The following is a 23,357-nucleotide window of genomic DNA, read 5'->3' on the forward strand; positions in this document are numbered from 1 at the left end:
AATATCAATAATATTTATTCGCTAAAACCATTCAGACATTTAGATACGTTTAATCTTTCAGCAGTCCCCAACCAATTATTAAAGACATTCTATTCACTCTGTTGACTCTAAACGTGAGTATTGTAGAGAAGGCAAAACGATGCAAAATTTACATAGGTGCAGGGCTTCCGGTGATTTGCTAAATTGGTACCTTTGCCATCCTCTTTGGACAGTAGATGGGGCTTAAAAATAGCAAAGTGCGAGTTGACATAGAAACTACAGAGTTCCGTACAATTTTCCGACAATATTAATAAGGAAATGATAGCTTTATAATTGTCATTTTTTTATTAAACTTTTATATGCCGGCATCCTACCATTTGAGGATTTAACAAGCGATTATTATTGGTTGCATATGCACGCAGCGAAAGGATCTTTTTAAATTTTAGTTTTGCCAGTCTGGCCAGAAAACTGCTGTTTTGGCCACATAAACACTTAATATACAATAGACTGGGCAGAGTATATAATAGCAAGACACTTCGTTCTTCGTTTGCATTGTCTTACCAGAGAGTAGAAAAAAGAATCTTTCTCCTAATTACCGAAGACCACAACCAACCGAAGTCCAACAATTTTTCACGTTGCAGATAAAAAATCTTATTTGCTTATGAATAATAAACTATATATATATTAAAACCTTTCTAATATTAAAAATAGATAAGTGAACTGCCATTCCAATGCGTTTTGTTCTCTTAACATTTCCTATGAACAGAATATTTATGAGGAACTAACGTAATTTGGGGGTGTCGAAGTGTAAATATCACTTTTCAGATTAAACGTAGCGGCGCCGATCGGACGGAAGCTTATTTTGTAGGAGTTATGTAACGTTGTTATTGATGTTCTTTTCTTATATTTATATGTATGTATGTGTATGAGTTTTTTTCACGCTGGAACCCGCATGTAGCAGGTTACGAGATTACAGACTTCTACAAAATCCATGTTCGAAAATTGATTATCCAAGCCAAGAAAAAAACATTTTAAATATGTTCAATCCCTAAAAGAGAGTCAAACCTAGGCCCATAATATACAAAGAAATATTTTCTAATTTCCCTTCTATCGGCGATTTTAATAAATGTATACCATAATTATATAGAATCATTCATGTGTAGTGACCATTTACCAGCAATCTCTTCCACTCGGTTAGTTCGGGGACGAAGTACGAAACATCAATTATGTAATCTTTGACCCGCTTCCTTATACTTTTGTTAGGTTAACTTTGTTCGTAATTTATGTGTTAACATGGGATAAATAAATCAGCTTCACGCTGTATCCCGCATATAGCAGGGTGGGCAGAGGGAATCTAGTGTTTCCAGATACCCTGTTCCCCACTTTCCGCCGAATTTTTCCAGGTATTGCGGCTTGAGTGGTGGAACTCAACGCCGAGCCTTTTTGCCTTGGTGCAAGAGCGAAGAAATGAAAATATAAAAAAAAAAAAAATCATTCCCCCGAGGAGGATCGGACCTACGACCGTCGAGTTAAGGTTGTAACGCTCCATGCATGGAAAAAGTGAACGTAATATATTATGTCAAGTCAACATAGGCATATGTATCATTGATAAAGAAAGAACATTGCAAGCTCAAAGCGCGGCGTTCAGTTCCGCCACATCAGAAATTGTGTTACCAGAGCGAGGAAATGAAAATATTTGATATTTCCTGGAGTGAAAATCGAACCTACTCGACAACCTACGTGTTGTGCTTGCAACTGGCCTTAAAGATCATACTTATAAAACTTAACTTTATAACACCGATTATTTTCTAAAAGCTTAATCAAGTTCGTGTCGTGTTTTATTATGAATTTCCTGTAATTGAACTGGCGGGCCCACATTTAATATGTACCCCATACTACCTGTACACAACTGTAAATACATATGGAAAAATTATTCGACACTCGTCATCGTGCGTAGATTAAGCATGTACAGAGGAATTTTTTAATTATTAATTGTATTTTATAATTTAGGGAATCGAATCTGAACGTTCGTCGCGTACGAACGTCACGTATCCTACACGTGTACTTGTACTTGTAATATATGTTATTAATATAAGTTATTTTACACCAAATAGCAATATGTGCTAAATTTTCATAATTGTAGATTACGCGACGAACTTCATACAACATATGGTAAAAAGTAACGAAAAATTTTCTCTATGCTCTAAGACTGACTGACTAGACCTAAGAACCTAGAATTTATATTTGACAACTTCACGTGGTCTAAAGGAAAAAGCTAAAGGACAGACGGACGTACAGATAAAGAAATATAGTTACGGAACCCTAAAAACGATCTCGCTTTATTATTAGTGTATCTAATAAATTATATTATTATAATTAAAGTGACATTTCTCACTACGTTACATAGTCTGTGTACGCTCTACGCACTGAGAGCTCAATATCCGGCACCACATTACGTATGAACGTAATTCCTACGGCGTAGGCGTTAATATGCTACGCCAGGGATCTTCAAGCTACGGCCCGATAAATATGCTCAATTTTCCAGATATTACTTGTCGTCTGGTGGAAATCAACGCTGCGCTTGTCTTGTATACCAGAGCGGAAAAAAAATAAATCAATCCCCAGATTGGGAATCGAATCCACAACCACCTTTGTAGTTATTTGCTGTGTGACAGCGCTACGAACTAATTAAGCAAAATGGGCTGTAAAATTTCGCCTCTCAACACAGGTTGTCTTCGTCTCAATTAATAATGAACCTACACCATGTTAATTAGAAAAAAAAATATTACATATTTGACAGCCCCTGTCACCATGTTACCTTACCATACCGTGGTTGTTAATAAACAATGGCGAAGCCGTCAAACAAGGGGTAAACATTCATTCTCTTGATCAAATAATTAAATCGAGAATTATGGGAAAAAGTGTCTGTCTGACTCACGTCATTAAACGTAAATTAAATATTTAATTGATTTGGGAATGCGAGAGGGATTCAATATTGAGGTATTGACTCTGAATGTGGGTATTTGTATACAGATTTATTATACCTTATATGTTACCCTATATGTTTTTAGCAAAATTATATTATTATATTACACTAGGTTCCCTCTGCCTACCCTGCTGTGTGCGGGATACATCGTGAAGCTGATTTTTTTTTATTGACTGTAATGGTACTTAGAACGGCTGACTGTAAGTACGATGGTTAGTGGTTCTGAATTTTTTTAGTTTGACACTTGGACGATCTTTTCAGTTGCGAAGTGAATTTCCTCCTTGTTCAGCAATTATTCAAGACAGTGACTGCATGTTGAGTGGCGGAACTTAACGCTGAGTCTACCAGGACGAACTGACTACTTTAAATGGATATCGAACTCACAACCATTATATTTGCAGTCTGACACTGGCCTACTGTGCTTTATTATGGTAAAGTTGGAAATCTGACTTTACAAGATTGTTATTTGAATATGAAACGGAAGGAGAACGCGCCAGACATTTGTCTCCAAGTTCATCAACAGCCGGATCTACATTCAAATTATTCTTGTGGTTAAGTGTTGAAGAAGAATATTTTAAGATTTCAAAATATCTTAGTATAAATTTTCTTTATTTTCTGTGAGATATAAATAAATATTTATTTATTATTAAATTTGTAAACAATATGTAAATGCAGTTATTAAACGTTAGTTCTATATAAGGTAATATAATTTTTAAGTAATGATTATGTACATTGTACATAAAAAACATAATAAAAGTTGGACCGTAATTGTATCGCAGAACAGCGTTCAGATTCTTCACTTAAAAGAATTAATATACAAACAGTCCTGAAGCCAGAATCGAACCCCAACACAAGAAATGATGACATTTGACAACTATTAACAACCAACTTTAACTTCAATTACATATATCTCATAGAAGATGACGTCATATGTTTTATAGCTGTTTTTCGAAGAGCTCAAAGAATGATGCAGAGACCCTTAAGCGATATTGTTTCCTTGATCTACGGCCCTTCTTCATCTGATTCACGATTATGGATATAATTTTATGGAGAAATAAGTAATTAAGCTAATGTATTATTATAGTGTGTGTTGATATTGATATGGCTAATATAATCTATTTTCTTCGCTCTAATACTAAGACAGTGCGCGGCGTTGTGTTCCGCACATTGTGCAGTGTCTCCAAAAATAGATGGCAACAGAGTAGCTATTTTTATATAAGATATTTTAAAACACAATTCATATTGTGCTCGTGTAAAAGCTACGGTTGCGGGTTTGATGCCCACTAGGGGGAAAGAATTTTCAGTCATTCACGCAATATTTCGAAAATTGACTGAAAGATGGGAACAGAATATATTAACACTAGGTTCCCTCTACCTTCCCTACTATATGCGGGATACAGCGAGAAACCAAAAACAATATATATTCAATTTCTAAACGACAAATAACTATACATATACATATATATATTTACAAGTTTCAAACTATAAAGTATTAAACTCCACGAAACAATGCTTAAGTAACAAGAGAGTTGGACAGTCCGTCTAATCCGACACCCGACAACTCGGAGCTTCTATTTGTTAACTATTATACTATACTTGTTTTGTATGGAACTGTATTGGAATTGAATGCTTTAAGGCTTTATTCTAACTAAGTTAATTAAATTATATTAAAACAATTATATTTATTATGACACAAAATTATTATTTAATAGAACTGTTTAAATATTTTATTTAGGTTGATATTTTCTCTAGCATTTATAGTAAAATAGACAGTGGGAACCTAATGCGAAGACACTCCGTTCCCCATTTTCCGGAAAATTCTGGAGGCGAATAAATGAAAATATACATTTAAATAAATATTTCGTTTCCCCGAGTGGGGATCGATCACAACCAGTCGCGTTATAGGCTGCCCCCTGCGCCACAACTGGCCTCTAGGCTAAATGAAGAATATCATAAATCCAAAATAAAAAATATATATTCATTACTTCTTCTTAATTCTCAAACAATTATGAGAAAAATTACTGTCTAGTTATGCCAAGCCAGATTACTTGTTAAAAATTAATTTTAAAATAACTTAATTCAGTTAAAACATTAAGCAATGAATCTAGTTGAAACTCCGGAGACTAATCTGCAAATTGGGTAACCGTTCATCTAATTTGACACCAGACTGAGTGAGTTTGTACTATGAATACTTCTAGTATTCAGTAAGTTTTAGATGTTATTTAGACTAGAATGTAGATTACCCTATGTAAATGCGTCAGGTAGTGGGTTCGATTCTATTTTCTAGTTCGTAGCGTTGTGTTCCGCAACCTCCAGAATTCGGCGGAAAGTGGGTAATAAACCCAGCTCTGCGAGGGATCCAGCGTGAAGCAAGAAAAAAAGTGTGTTTGTATGTACGTAGAACGTAGCGTATGTTTATATTAATATTGACAGCGCATACCGAAACGATTAACATAATATATCATGTGAAAACGGCTATATCCTCATTAGATATGGACTGTATATAACTGGATATTGGACTATTTAACACGATAGAGATTGGATTCTAGTCCAAAGCTTCAAAAAAGTAGGAAATTATTTTTCCAAATCGAATATATTATCAAAGGAGTGTCAACACACTACCACTATCCCAATAGTGTTATTCTTTAATAATAGAACATCTAAAGTCGTTTAAGTACAGCAATATTATAAAACTTAGGAAGCAAAACAGGAAAGTGCAATAAAAACTATATAAACATTATACAAAACTACATTCTAAAAGTAACTCAAAGGAGGAACTCATTTGCAATGTTAGATGCAAACTTGTAGTTTGTATGAAAATAAAAAAGTTTATTTTGCGTTTTCTTATAGTTTTTTTTATGTTAGTTACTATTATAAACGCTTTTTTATAATTACTTATTAATATATTTTTTTTATTTCACGCTGTATACCGCGTATTGCATACCTGCGTAGGTAGGAGGAACCTAATTTTAAGGCATTCCCTTAGCGGATCTAAACGCAATACTAGTAGTAATAAAACTGGAACTGGAATTAAATTAAATTAAAAGAGAAGAAAAGAAACTCACTTCAGAAAATTTCTTCAGAAAATTCAGAAATTCACTCCATTTTCTTCTTTCAGCCCAACAAAAATTATGCATGTATATTGACTTAACTCAACGCCGCAATTTGCAGAAATAAAGGCAAATATATTAAATATACATTACCCCGAGTTGGATTCGAATCTACAATCAAGTCCTAGTAACCGTATTCTATAACGAAGATTAGCCATATAAAATGTAAGGTAAGCGTAATTACTGCGCGTGTAAAATACAATTGCTCCCAAATCTCATGCTACTGTGGAATGTAGACTATATCCATAATTACAATGTATGAAATTATATTTTAAACGTAAGTGAACATGGATTAAATGTATAAGCAGGTTTAAGTTATGTGAAATTGGCTGAAGTATAAATTATTTGAATTAGTGACTCATCACTACGTTTTTTTTTAAATTAGGCTACTATAACTACTTTAACTTGAACTATATTTACTTTTTTAGCATCACGCTGTATCTCGCTTATGGCAGGATAGGCAGAGAAAGCCTAATGACACAACACTCCGTACACTATTTTCCGCCCTAACATTATCTTCTTAGCAGAGCGGAAAATAAAAGTAATTCTCCGTCACGGCCTCTGCGTGCTAAGATATCTTCTGAACACCGCGCTTTACCTCGTTAACGGATCAAAATGAACATGAAAATAACAAATAAATAAATAATAATAATAAATACTTCCATCCCCCGAATGCCCATCGAATCCACAACCGTCGCGGGCTCCATTCACACGCTTCTGCCCCTAAGCCATAATCATATTTTTTTCCATAATCTCGCTGTTCTCTCTCTCTTTAAACCACACACACACCACCAGTCAGTAACTGCGCGTTCGGTTACACCAATGTTCTTTCTCATCCTAACGATCGTATAATTAGCATTGAAATATGTCACCGTTGTTTTAAACGCTTTCCTAAGCTTCAGTGAAATGGGGGGGACGTCCTCATATATGTATGTTTATGTATTACGTAGAATATTTATAACATTTAATATTTTTAAGGAGCAACATCGATAATTAAATATGTTAAAGTATTGTGGTTCCCCAGAAGTTAAGTAAGTGGAGTATAAAAAATAAAAGCGAATAATTAAATAAAAAATAATTACTTAATTAATATTAATTAATTAACTAATTAATTAATTACACCAAGTGGATATCGAACCTACAACCGTATTCGCGTTAACAATCACGCACTATACATCTGCACCAGTACAACCTATAAGAAAATTTTAATTTAAACTCAAAATATTAATTTAAATGGTAACTCAAGTTACCACAGGCTCGGAAGGCTGTACTGCTGATTAGATTAAGAATGATCAATAATATTTGAATCATTATTAATCGATTCCAAAAAAATCTATAGCAACATATTTCGTATCTAAATAGTAAATAGCTATAAAACATCAATAATTACATTTATTATTTTTAAATTTTCTTTACTTTGAAATAATTCAAATGCAATTTTCTATTTTTATTTTAGTTATTGTTTAAAATTGTGCGTGTACTGTATAGGTAGGTATAGTTTTGGAAGTCGGTTTTTATTTATATTATATTTTGTTTATTTTCAGGATATTTATAATTTATGCACATTTATTTTAAACGGGCACTTCAACCCTTGCTTGTCATTTCGGACGTGGGGTCATTTGTATAGCATTATTCGCACCTGCGGCCACAACCGTTGGTAGACGATACAAATTAATTTAGGGATTATACCTAGCCGCTGACCGCTGAAAGCAAACTTGTATACGAAATGGAGAGGGAGGGAGAGGGAAATTTAGTTTTAAACTTTCTTTTTTAGGGGACAATGGTAACGAGCACAAAGAAGAGATTTGTTAGGATTTTTATAGCTTCACTCCGTATCCCGCTTGTGTTTAAACACTTCGTTATCCAATATCTGCCAAATTTTCTTTGTCTAGAAAATAAAAATGATTTTTTCTCCCAGTGGAATTGAATCTACCACTACAGCTAACCTAGGAACCGGTTTTCACTAAATTTTGAAGGCATTCAACACGTAATGCCTCTAAAAAATCGCCGGAAATTGTCGAACGGAGTGCCTTAACTCTAAATTCTCTCTTCCTTCCCTCCTAAATGAGGAATACAGCATGAATGCGTTAATTTCTAAAAGAGAAAAGTACTTGAAACACCACCTTAACGCTCCTGTCACCCTCTCGCTTGAGCGGTCAGTGACCGGTCTTCAATCCCCACGTTGCTTATTTATGATGAATTTAACTGCCTACAATGATTCAATTTGTTAAACTGTATCAAATTTAAGGGTATATAGTATTATAAAATAACACGTTTTGGTTTTCTTGAAGAAAAATATTTTTTTGCTTCACGCTTTATCCCGCATATATTTGAATAGCAAGAGTGAAGCTAGTGTTAAGACACTCCGAAGCACCGTAAGATTTTCGAAACATAGTGGTTTGGGGAATTGTAAACTGTATAATCGGTAGTGACCGCTTAAGGAAATTAATTAAGGGAGAAGTGGCATGAAGGAGCCAGGTTTTGAAAGAGCCACTTGCAATATTATAGTAGTTTAGGAACGGATTCGTTAGAATATTTTATTTTTAAATGGTAGTATTGATTTCCCGCCGCCCACAAAAATTTTACAGTTCATCGGAACCAACGGACGCCGATACGTCGAGTTGAAATTTTTGGCATTCCAAAGTAAGTATTTTAACTCCTTTGAGTTGTTTTTTAGTATTTCATTGTTAACAAATACGGGTAATTGGAATATAGATTGAGTTTATGTATATATTTGGCCTTGTAACTGCATTAAAATTGAATTTGAAAAGTTTTGATATCGTTGTCATTTTGGAGGTTACATTTTTTTATAGAATAAGTTATGAAAGAGCCGGGTGGACGGGCCTTGAAAGAGCCGAAAGAAAAAACGAAAAAGGCCCGAGAAATCAGTAATTGAAGAATTAAATTGTGTCTGAAATGGTTTCTGCCTAGATAAGTGGAAAGAAATTGAAAATGCGAGTGATGATTGGCTCAAAGGATTCATATAATGTGATTGGTCTGAATAATGTAAGATTAAAAAGTTTGTTAGAATTATGTACTTAAAATGACTGATAGAATTTAAAAAAACATTACTTTTTAATAAGAATTATTAAATCGTTTTTATTTAATGTTGTTTACCGTAATTTTCACTGTTGTACCTCATAATATAAGACTGGCTCTTTCATAACTTTTAATGGCTCTTTCAATACCGAAATGTTATGAAAGAGCCAAATGACACATTTTTTTTAAATGAATATTTTATTGATTAATTATTGTATTTAAGGGTTATTTCGTACAAAATTACCTAGTTTAATAAATAAATAATAATTTGAGGACAAAAAATTTTAATTTCTTTAATTAAAAGTATATTTTTTTGCTTCATTTAGTAAACTGGCTCTTTCATGCCACTTCTCCCTTATATCGTTAAACGCAATGTGCCATAGCAACGGCTTTAAATTTCGCCGCTCAACACACAATGCCTCAAGACTTCGTCGGAAAATGAGAACCAGAAGTGTCTTGACACTAGGTTCCCAAGTTCCATTCGCGTAACCTGCTTTATGCTGGATACAGCATAAAAGTAAATAAAAGAAAACGAATTTATTTCTTTCTCCATACTAACTTACACTGTCACCAAGCCAAAGGGATGTCATTTAAAATTTTTCCCATTAAAAGGATTAATTAGAAAACGGAAGTTGGCGTAAACGTTCAATGTTTAAACGTGCAACCAGCACACCCCTTCATTAGGGGTTCGGGGATCTGAATTAAAGATACACAGGTGTGATCCACGCTTAACTTAGTTAACGATGATATGACAATGACATCAAAATTGTATGTATGTTTATGTATTCATGATATTATGATAGAAACATTGTAATATTTATTACATATGTAAATAAGTATTTGGTAAGTAAACACGCTATGCCTCAAGAATACGGCGGAAAATGGGAATGGAAGTATCTTAATGGGGAGCAGAGTTTTAAACTAGGTTCCCAGATTCCCTCTGCCTACCTTGCTATGTCTGGAATAAATACAGCGTGAAGTTAAAAATAATAAAAAGCTACGGGTGTGTTGGTACAGCCAAATAATAGACAGCCAAAACAATTTCAAAGATTTTGAAATATAAAAATAAATACAAAAGAATACATTACCATTTTTTATAAAAAAAAATATATCATTCTAGAACGTTATTACGTATATCGCCATGTCAACTAATAGGCCACGCAACCATTGCGCATTCTCTATTGAAACATTTCTATACTGGCTATTTGATTTTAACCACAACGTGTACGTCACAATGGTCAAATTAACTTCAACCGCTGGTCAGTGGGAAGCAAAATTAAATCCCAGATTTGGTACAAACGACACTCACTCATACATACAACTGACCGCAGTCAACCCTCGGAACCTGAAACACCTGCTGCCTGATATATTGTCATAAAAATATATGTAGAACAAACTAATGTTTATGTTGTAAATTATGACTATCATAAATTTAAAAAAAACTATTTGGAAATTTTAAAAAATATGTAAAAATAAATTGTAGACTTAGAAATTTTTTCTATTTTTTTCATAGGTACATCATGAATGATGAAGATACTGTTTCAGACAGGCAGTGAGAATCTAACGAGGAGTCATTTAATTTTTAATTATTTTAGTTAATTCTCTCTTTGTATAGCTAATTAGTAAATATTTTAGATCGATAGTCGTCACCCTTATTTACGCACATTTTAAGACCTGAAATGGAAAATCTCGCTTTTACTTCGATCTCGAAATTACATTAAATTGCAGGGTAGCGTAGCGCCCCATACCTTACTTACATGCCAATTACAACTTTCTAAGTCTAAAATTTTCTCGTGTGTATCTTCAGTCGTCAGTCGTTCGGTAATTCGACAATTTCTGAGACATAGCGCCATGGCAAATAATAAAAATAACTTAATTTAGGTACCTCACTCATTACGAAAATAACACTAATGTAAAATTATTATAGGCCCCCAAACATAAACATCAATGGATCGTGAAACACTCAAAATGAAAGCACAGTTTGGTGATTCTTGAATCCCGTCTTGGTCACGCTCATTTACCTCGTAATTACGCCTCGCAAACACTGTGCTAAGGTTTCACTGTCTACGATAACACGGTAATTGACAAAATTTAATGATTTTGATAAAATAATCATTACATATAAAAGTTGAAAAAATAAGAAAACTATATTTAATTTTATTTAACTTAATCCACTCCATTACCATCTTAAGTAGCGTCTCATCTGTCAGCGCATTAATAATTCAGCACAATTTTATTGAGAGAGACCTTGACGGAACTCAACACCGTATTTTGAGGCTCGGTACCAGAGCGAAGAAATGGAAATATAACTTTAAATAAAATTTAAGATATGTAATAAGTAAGCAAGAATTTTTTTCACATAAAAAGTATTTGTTATATAAAGCTTTGCCCAATTTAGTATAGAGACAAGAATATTCTGAAGATTCTCTCGCAAATTCCAATAGCACCGCGATGTCGCGACGCTAACGAATTCCTTTAAACCTGATATCTTACAAGCTGAAGCTCCACGAAGAGTTCCTCGCAAGTTTGATAATTATCTTATAATAAGAATACTTTTGCCATATTTTAGGATGTTACAATTAAGATGATTTAGCGTTATAATTTTAATAACTAAATTATATTTTTACTTACAAATATGGATTTTAATATGAAATGAATAAATTTCAAATACCACATTATGCAATGGTAGCAACCACCCCGTTATACAAAGCAAACCTTCTAATGTTTTGATTTGAAATGACGGGACAGTAATATTTCTAACCCCTTCCGGTACAAACTTATACGACAGGGCAAACAAAACTCAACTCAAACTTTAATGGTAAAGTTCTTTGACGGCATCTGAGGAACCAATGAAAATGTTTAATTACTTCTGTTAATTAATATTGTATATTCATTAATATTTATGTATGTTTGTATAAAATGTACTATTACTCAAAAAGGTCCCTTTGGTTGACTTAGAACGCCAATTTGATTGTTAATTACACAAACATACACGTATGTATTACACAATTATACGTATGTATAATTGAGATGCGTATGTATAATCTGCGTGCTCAGAATGCAAGGCGCGTCAAGAACATAATCGAGCGGAATCAAGGCTCCAAGGTGTTCACAAGGAATCAGAGTGTTGGGCAAAGCCTGTTAACGAGGTTGAAGGTGGAGTCTGGTGCTATAGTTTCGTCTAAGCCTGAAGTTCTGAGAGAAATTGAGAGGTACTACGGACATTTATATACATCTTTGAAACCTCTCGTTCCCAATTTGGTGAATGACAAAAGAGCCAAATTGACCCGACGCTATACCGAAGATTTTCCGGACGTCAGCCTGTACGAAATTAGAGGAGCCCTTAATCAGCTTAAGAACAACAAAGCACCAGGCGATGACGGTATCACAGCAGAGCTACTAAAAGCTGGAGGGAAACCCCTCCTAGTAACGCTACAAAAATTATTTGATACCGTCATCAGTAGCGGAACTGTTCCGAAAGATTGGAGCAGGAGCGTGGTTGTGTTGTTCTTCAAAAAGGGCGATAGAGCTCTTTTGAAGAACTACAGACCGATCTCGCTTTTGAGTCACATCTATAAGCTTTTTTCAAGGGTTCTCACTAATCGTATCGCGCGCAGACTAGACGACTTCCAGCCTCCCGAACAAGCCGGTTTCCGAAAAGGCTACAGTACCATGGACCACATACATACACTGCGACAGGTCATACAGAAGACCGAGGAGTACAATCTGCCGCTATGTGTGGCGTATGTGGACTATGAGAAAGCCTTCGATTCTATCGAGACCTGGGCGGTGCTAGAGTCTCTCCAACGATGCCAGATTGACTATCGATACATCGAGGTATTGAAGTGTGTATACAAAGCCGCGACCATGTCAGTCCGTGTCCACGATGGAAAAACAGCACCTATTCCACTGCAGCGCGGAGTGCGACAGGGGGATGTAATATCCCCGAAACTGTTCAATGCTGCATTGGAAGATGTGTTTAAGCTGATTGAGTGGAAGAGGCATGGTATTAACATCAACGGCGAACACTTAACACACCTTCGATTTGCCGATGATATAGTAATCTTGGCAGAGTCGCTGGAGGAACTCAGTACTATGCTAGGGGACCTCCATAGCGCCTCACAACGGGTGGGTCTTAAGATGAATATGGACAAGACAAAAATTATGTCTAATGTCCATGTTACACCCATGCCGGTCGTTGTTGAAGGCGTACCTCTGGAAGTTGTTGACGAGTACATTTACCTGGGACAAGTGATCCGAATGGGTAAGTCCAACTTTCAGAGAGAGGTCACTCGTAGAATCCAACTCGGCTGGGCAGCGTTTGGGAAACTACAAAATATCTTCTCGTCTAGTATCCCTCAGTGCCTGAAGACAAAAACTTTCAACCAGTGTGTGTTGCCAGTGTTAACATATGGCGCTGAGACGTGGTCCTTCACTGCAAGCCTTATCCACAGGCTCAAAGTGGCTCAGCGAGCGATGGAGAGGGCTATGCTTGGTATTTCTCTACGCGACAAAATTCGTAATGATGAAATCCGTAGACCGTAGGGTTACCGACATAGCTCTCAAAATTTGCAAGCTGAAGTGGCAATGGGCAGGCCATATTGTCAGGAGGGCCGACAACCGATGGGGAAGAAAGGTCCTCGAATGGCGACCCCGTCTCGGCAAAAGGAGCACAGGCCGCCCTCCAACCAGGTGGACCGACGACCTTAGGAAGACAGCGGGAATCCGCTGGATTCAAAGGGCGCAGGACCGGACGGAGTGGCGAGAATTAGGGGAGGCCTATGTCCAACAGTGGACGTTAAAAGGCTGATGGATGGATGGATGGATGATAATTGAGAACCTAGTGTAAAGACACTCTTTTACTCATTTTCCGCCGAATTCTGGAGGAATTCTGGAAATTTAACACCGCGCTTTGCTTCGACACCAGAGCGAAAAAAAATTAAATATTAAGCTCGGGAGGGAATTGAACCCACAACCTGTCTCGTTTAGAGTCCCACTTTATGCCCCTGCGATTGGCACGATTGGCATAGAACGCAATGGTGAACTGGCAAAGTAACCTTTATTAGGTCCCTTTTCTTTAATCTTCCTGACTTTGACAACGACTAATATGGAAAAAACTTAGTTCCCAGTTATTTATGGTAAACACTCTCTGTACATTTGTCTTGTCGTTTTTCTTAAACCGCTTGAAGCGTAAATAGTATAATTAAACAAGTGCTAAATATGCATGGAACTGTGCAGGACTCTGTGTTCTGATGCAAATTACTGCATCGTTGAGAATTAAAATGTGTTGAATGTTGGTATGAGTTATTTTCGTTTTCTTTTTATACCTTCACGCTGTATAAAGAGAGGGAACGTAGTGTTAAGAGACTTCGGTCAATAAACACAGCTCAATTTTTTGATATACGCAATTTCTGTATCTCTCTCTCTCTCTCTCTCTATAATATATATTGATGTTTTAAGGCCGTCCTGGCGCAGCGGCACAAGGGTGTGAGTGTAACGCGACGGTTGTGGGTTCGATCCCCACTCAAGAAAGTGAAATGCGTACGTAATTATTTACGTTTATATTTCCATTTCTTCGCTACTTACAAACTTACAAAATGGGAACGAGGTGTTTTAACACTAGGTTCCCTCTGCCTACCCTAGTATGTGGGATGTAACGTGAAGCTGATTGTTGATTTTGATTTGATTGGCTGAAGTCAATGATGCACGTTCATCTTGTTACTAAAATGAGGAAATGAAGTTCACTATTTACCCAAGCGAGAATCGAAACTATAACTGTGCCACTCCAGCACAACACTTTCTTTAATTCAATGAAGTAAATAATGAAATATATTAAAATACAATTACTTTTTTCAAGTAGCAATCGGTAATATTCATAACAAAACTATAAATATCGAATCAATTTCCTTGCTATATCAAAAACTGTTGACATATACAAACTCAGTATGACAATTGAAACAAGAACAAAAAGATTTCAAAAGCTACCTACCTATATACGCACGATTGCCTTTTATTGTTCTGTCCATACAAATTATTTTGTGAAGTCATCAGAAATTTAATTATTTTTTTCCTTCCAAGCACTGTCGGTAGTGCCATTGTCATAGTAATACACAATTCGCAGATGTCGAGTGTATCTTATAACTAATTAGTGTTTTGGGTGGTCGTTCGTTACAAAAACTATTTTTTTTTCTATGTAAGACAAGTTAAATATGCTATTTTTTTAGAGATTTCGTTTTGAATTTAGGTTTTTCTTTTCTCGCTGTATCCCGCATTTAGCAGGGTAGGCAGGGAAGGTAGTTAAGAAACGCAGTGTACAGACACTGGACACTATCCCTTTCCGCCTAATTTCCAAGACATTGCGCGTTGAATAACGGAACTTAACGCATCGCGTTTTCTCTTGTTACTAAACTAGAACAAGCGAACAAAAATAATTATTTTCCCCGAATGGGAATCGAACTAAAAACCATCGCGTTTATATCCCTCTAATATTTTCATTATTATATTACCGTATTAATAAAGACTATACTAATACTACCATATGAAAAAGAAAATAAACTATAATACTATGATTTATAATGAAAAGCCGCAATACACGTTCCCCCAAGCCCAATATCACTTTCGTTTAGTAATGAGACGCATTTTTCAAAGCGATTATTGGCTACTTAAGATCTTACTTGACATATGTACGCACGTCTGTGGTCATTCTTTTACTCTGTGAGAAGTTTATAAGGTTGTCAATTTTTAGGGTTCCGCATGGGTGATTCATTTTTTTTTTGTTATTGATGTTGTCAAAATATAAACGCGACGGTTGTAGGTTCGATTTCTATTTAGGAGAACAAGTTACTTTCGATTTCATTTTGTATAATATGGTAAGTCGGTAGCAAAATAAGGAATTGGATTCCCCAACTCTTCACGCAATGTCTCAAAGTTTTTATGGAAAATAAGTAAAGGTAATACTAAGTAACCTCTGCCTGTCGAGCGGGAAAATGCGTGAAACTGCTACCAAAAAGATAAATAAATAATACTCCTCAACTGGAATACCACCCAAACATTGTAGTTTCTAAATAAGATTCCAAGAAAGGTTAGGAGCAGGTGTGTCCAACGCACAACAATTTATTGCCTATTTGAAAAGCTTTGATGTCACAGAAATAGATACACTTCATTTTTATAGTCTGTGGTCGGCAAAACAATGGTTTAACACATCTAGGATATAAGGAAATTATGCAATATTTGAAGAACTTCGAGATGGAATATGTGAATGGCGTCACTGAGTGACATATAGACAACGCACAGCCTGAACTACGCGACGTAGAACGCTGAAATTTGTTATGTAAGTTCCTTGGAAGGTGTGGGAGACCAGAGCAGAAAATTAACTCACTAACTGTTACAGAAACTCCATAGTCATAGTTAGTTAGGCCAAGACAATGTTTTTGGGTTAGGTGGTATCAATATATAAATGTTTTTTACAAGGTATTTTTCCGATGTCCAGACACAGTAATTACTTTTTTAAATAACAAACATTTACATATATATTTTTATTATATTAAAATTAAGCTACCTGCTACGTATCAACAATCAATCATTAATTTTATTTAAACTCTTTTATTTAATTGTGTTCATCATTTCTCAGTGTGTCCAGCATTCAATTTAATTACAAGGACACGTCTGCTTTTCAATATTTGTATCGAATTTATAGAATTGAAGTCCGTTATGGATCATTGTTATACATTTTGTTGTAATACGTTCAAATCTACATATAAAGGTATTGTAAGTTTTAACCAAATTCTTTCGGTTGTAGGTTCGATTCCCATTCGAGGAAATGAATGAAATATAAAGCGAAAAGTGAAGCGTGAAGCTGAAAAATAATATAAATACTATAAAATGTTACTTTCAAGTTTACTACACTGTCGCACTATCTGAGTTTAAGCGAAGAGAAGAGGTTTCCAAGAAGGGCCGAATGGGACATATTAAGATCTTGTCAGTTAAGTGAGGGTCATCTCACAGCCTAATTGAATCTCCTAAGTTTGATTAGAAAGGGATATTATGATTATTGCTTTAGTTAATTACTATAGAAATTGTCTCCACTAATAGAGAACTTAGTTTGAACTTGGAATTAACGGTATGTTTAATTTTTAAACTTATCAAATAATATACTAATCGGGGTAATGAGGTACCTATTGCTGGATTTATTTAAAAGACAGAGCACAACGTTAAGTTCCGCCACTCAACAAGTAATGTCTCGAAAATTGGGTGTCTTTCCACATCATAGGTTCTCTCTACATACTCGTATACTTAAAAAGAAGATAAGTAGTTTTTTTAGTAAAAAAAAAATAAATAAGTCAAGATCCTTTTATCATAAAAAAGATCTTACGAAATATCTGTTTATATTACATGTGCATTACACGAACGAGACAATACATCAAGTTTCAACTACTGCATACGATTGCAAAATAATCTGAAACATCCAATTAGCAGACACAGGTGCGACATCACTGGAATCAAAATAAATCAGTCGTCTGCAAATATTTAGGTGACAAGAGAGGACCTCGGCCAAGAATAATATATACTTTAAATAACTGTTAAGCAAAATCAACTTTATCACGACTCCTAGAGGCTTATTATTGCGTTAAATAATAACTCAATCGTTGCGTCAAATAAATTTCATTGCAATATATTCCCTATACTAATAACAGTAAATACTAAAATAATTACTAACTACTAAGGCTAGTACATGAGTATTTGTAGTAAGGAGAAAACATCCGGCTCGAAGGACCATCTAATCAAATTGGTCACGCACATTCCTGCGCGCGCGCCGCCTTTGACGCATACCACGCGGGCAATTAGGATCAGAATTGATTCATTTACTTCGGATATTCTTACCAGCCATATCAAAGGGAACGTAATGCAATACATTTGTTCATTACGTCTTTCCTTGTTGATTAAAGAGAGTGTAGCGTGGATAATTATTCAGACATTTATTTATGTGAGCATATAATTATATATTATGTTCGTAGTAATAGCTGAGACATAGTTCTTCTAAGTTTCAGAATAACAATTTTATTACTAATATAATAAAAATATATATTATAATAAGGTAAAATATTAATGTTACTTTTTTATATAATGTTCCAAGATATATAATTATTTAAAAATGTTATATTTCGTAAAATAGATAGATATAGTTATTAAAAAACTCGTTTTTGGTCTTTTTATTTTTTTATTAATAGGATATTTGACAATAAGAAGTTTAAAGCTTCCTTGCAGCCATTAGACATTCTAAGACAATCTTTTCTTATTTAAGACATAGTCTAGACGAGTACTACAGTGGAATTTTAATTAGTACATAGTAAGGTCAGAGACATATGCAATTTGTTGGTAATAATAATTTCACTTCGTAATTTATGGGATTCAGCGACTTTTTTAAGGGGAAATATTTTTTAATAATGTTATGTCCTGTACTTACTGACAGCTTGTTTAATATAAAGGATATTTCCGTAAAATAATATGTGGTAGAAAATCCTACATCAAATATAATTTATAGTACAAGAATATTAAAAAGAAGAATAATAAATATTAAATTAAAAATTGACAAAAAAATATATTTATCAGCTTCACGATGTATCTCGCACACGGCAAGGTAGGCAGAGGGAATCTCTTGTTAAGACATTCCGTTTCCCACAAATTTAACACTGCTGTAATAATATTTTAAAGTTCTCTGAATCTTTAACGTAACGTAGCTTATGATATAGTACTAAGTCATAAATAAAGTTACAGAATATACTACCAACGATGCAACCCAACTTCGTTTCCAAACACCCCCCATTAAGATAAGTACGCACAGGTAAATAATCTGGCAGCTAATCCCCAAACTTTGATACGTGAGTAGGTGGAAAATGGCCAAAATTTAAGCGTTCATCGTACTCGTACTTCCAGGGATCGCGAGCTCTTGCTATGCAAGCTTACATATTCCTAATGTATAAACTTTGGAAACTCCATACGGTTTATTGTTTTATTATTGTCATTGCATTTCTCGGAGAATATTGAGAATTTTGGTTTTTATTATTTTATTTTATACACAGTTGTTTTATACTGTGACGTAGGTAGTAATTTCTTTTTTACATTTTTACATATTTTAAAATATTAGTCTTGAAATAAATGAAAATTAACTGACTGGAAATGATTATTGATGTTTGTAGGCTCAATTTCCCCTCGGGGGATGACAAATTTCAAATTGTTTTTATTTTCCCGCTCTGGTAAACAGAGAAAATAGGAAACAGAGTGTCTTAACACTAGATTCTATCCACAATCATATTATACGGGAAAAAGAGTAAAATTATAGTTATCTATTTTCCAGATTCACAATGTTCAATCAAATGGTATTTGTTTAAGAACTAAACGTCTCGACAAACATGTCTGACCAGCCGCAGACTGTTTGTATTACCACCCCCGGGCGTGTCAATACTAACGTTTAACAGCTTCTGTAGACACTAGTTAGTGGTTAATGTCTCTCCATTTTTAAAAAAATAGCTATTAAATTGAGTAATTGATAAAATGTTAATGAAATATTAAAAAATCTAAACTTTTGGATTTAGTAATACATACGAGAAAATGGACTTTAGTTCTCCCTTTATTCTCTCGAGAGTATTTGCAGTTCAAATTATCTTATACAACTGTCTGTTCTAATTAAACGTCCTAGATTCCATTCTCCATACTCCGAAATCTTGCTGATTTACTTGATAATCGAACTTAGAACCGTATAAACAACGACAGTACAGATAATCCACATTTAGTATCACATTCAAACTATAAGTAGCGTTCTAATTGAAATCTGCGTTGGATAGGCAAATGCCAAAAGTAAAGCTTAGCTGGTCAAAGTTTGTCGAGACATTTGTACCCTGAGGGCGTGTTTACTGTTTCCAGACTACAGACGTATGGAACGCAGTACAATGGAGACAGATCAATGTGATGAATTAAATGTTAGTTGATGGCAATTTGTATGAGGTCTTTGGAGGGCAGTGGTGGGGGGTAAAAGAGCAGCAATGGTTGTGGTTTCGATTCTAATTTACTTTAAGCTATGGTTATAATAAAATTATTTTTACGGTTTTTAAATGTTTTGTCACAAAACCAATCAAATAATAATTTAGTAAGTATTGAACCTGTAACCACCACGTGAAGCCAGTTACGCCCTAAATACGTTAAGACAGCGAGCGACCTTTTGCTCTGTAACCTGATAAATATTTATTACCAATAACACAACCTACGAGTAGGTATGGAGATTTCTTTGAATAATATTTTATTTATACCATTGGCTCGAAACATATAAAATATATAACCACTAATAGAGTAAGAATCGAACCCACTACTATCGCATTTATAGTAAACACGATCCAAATATGTCACAATAAGCAACAATTAGTTAGAATATAATAATCTTCTATTTATCTGCCTCCCTTACTATAAAGTACGAGAGGCGGAGGGAGAAAAGTGGAGAACAAAAGCACCAAAAACCTTCTTTCACTATACAGTATAAACCGAATCGAGCTAATATACGACAGACGAAACAATGAGAGTTTCCAATCAATTTTACGCTGACAATCGAAGTCCCGGCGGGTTTAATCAGACGAGAACGAAAAATTCACGTGTTGCTTTATCATTTTTGCCGTTTCGATTATGTGGTCTAGTGCTTTATTTAAAAGTTATTTCCTTTATTTATTGAGTTTTTTTGTTTTTTATCCTGCAGGGTAGCCAAAAAGAACCTGGGAATATAGGGTTCAGATACTCCGTTTCTGTTAGGACTCTTCCGTTCCCCAGTTCCCCCCTCGTGGTATTTCGCTTTGCTTCGTTACCAAAGCGAGGAAATATTTAATATTAAATATTTAATTCCGCCGGGTGAGAATCGAACTCATAATCGTCGCTTTTACAGTCGCAGTCGCTTCTACACATTTAGCTACTCTGTGTGTGACCCTAAAAGAGACGATTATGGGTTCGATTTCTATTAAGAAAATGAATTATTTTTCTTTAAGACAAAGCGCAGCATTGGGTTCTCAAATCGAAAATTTGGCGCATAGGGAACGGAGTAATTTAACACTAGGTTACCTCAACCTTATCTGCTATTCAATATATTTAAAACAATTAATGATTATTAAGTAATAAGTAATACACTTTAAAAATCAATAATTTTTTAATATTTCCATTCAAAAACATTTTATTCACCATCGCACGTATAAAACGTACTGCCTATAAAACTGTTAAATTCCATACAAACGGGCGATACGATATGTTACAAATAACTTTTTAATTGAACAATCGCTATTTGATCTGGCGAGAGTGCACGTATTTCATATAATATTTCGGTATTTTCTATTTTGTGAAAGGAATTGAATGGAGGCAGTCTTTAGTCTTTCTATATTTTTATATATATTCTTCTATACTTATGTAATAAATATGAGGAGTGAGGAGGAGTAAGAGTAAGTGTTAAGTTAGAACGCTTTATTAGGAAAATATCTACTGCTTAAAAACTTCACTTAAAAGCTATTTTCCACAATTTTAAAGTGTTGCTGCTATCAGTGGAATGATTTCCAAGACTTGCGGGTTCGAGTCCTGCTTCGCTCAAAATTTTACACATTTTCCTAAAATCATTTTCATAAGCTAAAATACTCTTTAGAATAAATATTTACGTACCAGATTATTTTTCAACGATCGTTTCAATCTGAGTGCCATCTATATAAGAAAGGCAAGGATTATAGACCCTCGCAAACAAAGAATCAATCAAGCTATGCTTAATATTTCAGTGAACCTTAGAATTGAGTTTAAATAATGGATTTATTTAGAATGGATTAAAACGTTGCGGGAGGAAAATTGGTTTGCGGATTATATTTACCGACTTTGAGAGTACGCATTTAAGGCATTGTTTCTTAAAATTATAATTAAAATAGAAATTGAAGCCAGTCGTAGTTTAGATATTGCGTGTTGAGTGGCGGAAGTTAACGCCGTCCTTAGCCTCGACACCAAAGCGAAGAAATGAAAATTTAAATGTTTCTCGAGTGGGACTCGAACCCACAACCCATGACGTTTTCAATCACACTTTTGTGCTCCTACTCCACCACTGGTCTCTAAGAAACTAAGCAGTTCCTTACATTTTATTACATACTTACAAGTCAATATTTTAAAAGCGTGTTAAAAACATTTAGTTAACGTTATATCAATTAAATATTTGAAATGTTATATAATTATATAAAAGTTATGTACTAACCTTGATCAGTTTATTCTGAAGTTTGGTGACAGCCATGCGCTCGCGCTGAGTTCGCCTCTTCTCTTCTTCTAACTGCTCTTCCAATTGCTTTATTCGCTTCTCTAAGAGTTCCTGCGACAAATGGAAAGATGCACTGTAGTGAATTGACAATTGAGTTAGATAATTGTTTTTATTTTTAAAATGATCTCTTAATGAATCTAAAGTCTTTATTTGAGTTCCAATTATCGAAAATTTATTTTACTTTTTTTTATGTAAGGTAACAAAAACAATTTAAAAAAGTATTTATTGTAAGCCCTGGCCTCGTTAAATGAAAGTATTCCTTTACTTTCTATCACGTTATAAAACAAAATATTATTGATGAATGCTGATAGAAGAATAATATTTCGGCCTTTCTAAATTCGAAATGCAAAAGATATGTCAAAATAAAACATTAATTGGTGAAAAAAACTTTTTAAAATTATAGGCTTATATACCGCACGTATCAAAATATATATAACTAGAAAATATATTATATGTATACAAAATATATCGCTGGTCTTATCGCTTCAAGCGATCTCTTACAGACAATCTTTGGTAAATAATGGAGTAATTGTAAAAGAGAAAAGGGGAATAACGTTTCAATGTGAATGAAATTTTACAAAATATATTTTTTTATATACCATGAATTCTATAGTAAAATCTTTTCTTCATTTTTTTTAGCTTAGTAGGAACCTAGTGTTAAAACACTCCGTACCCCATTTTATACTGAATTTTGGAGATATTGTGTGATATTTGGCGAAACTCTGGCGCTACCAAAACAAAGAAATGAAACTATTATATTATTCATTCCCCTATTTCAGATTCGAATTCACAATTGTCACGTTTAGTCACGCTGTGCCACTACATCAGGACGGCCTCGTACCTACGGGCTACGAGTATACGTAAATCAAATTGAAATAAAGCACACCCATACATATCTATGCTGGCAATGGCTTGTCTAAATTAAATATCG

General features: G+C 34.5%; 1 protein-coding gene across 4 annotated transcripts in view; it reads right to left on the reverse strand.

Moving 5' to 3' along the window:
* The window catches only part of LOC146527889 (uncharacterized), a 309,773-nt gene that overhangs the window by 160,592 nt on the left and 125,824 nt on the right, over window positions 1–23,357 (reverse strand). For all 4 annotated transcript variants that reach the window (XM_085204323.1, XM_085204322.1, XM_085204325.1 and 1 more), the window contains one exon: window positions 22,367–22,477. In XM_085204323.1, the coding sequence (XP_085060449.1) occupies window positions 22,367–22,477 (111 nt within the window). The remainder of the gene's footprint in view (window positions 1–22,366; window positions 22,478–23,357) is intronic.

Source organism: Heliconius melpomene, chromosome 20 (genome assembly GCF_056956725.1).
Source record: "Heliconius melpomene rosina isolate 202511_hmr_F chromosome 20, ASM5695672v1, whole genome shotgun sequence".
In the NCBI taxonomy this organism is placed as follows: Eukaryota; Metazoa; Arthropoda; class Insecta; order Lepidoptera; family Nymphalidae; genus Heliconius; species Heliconius melpomene.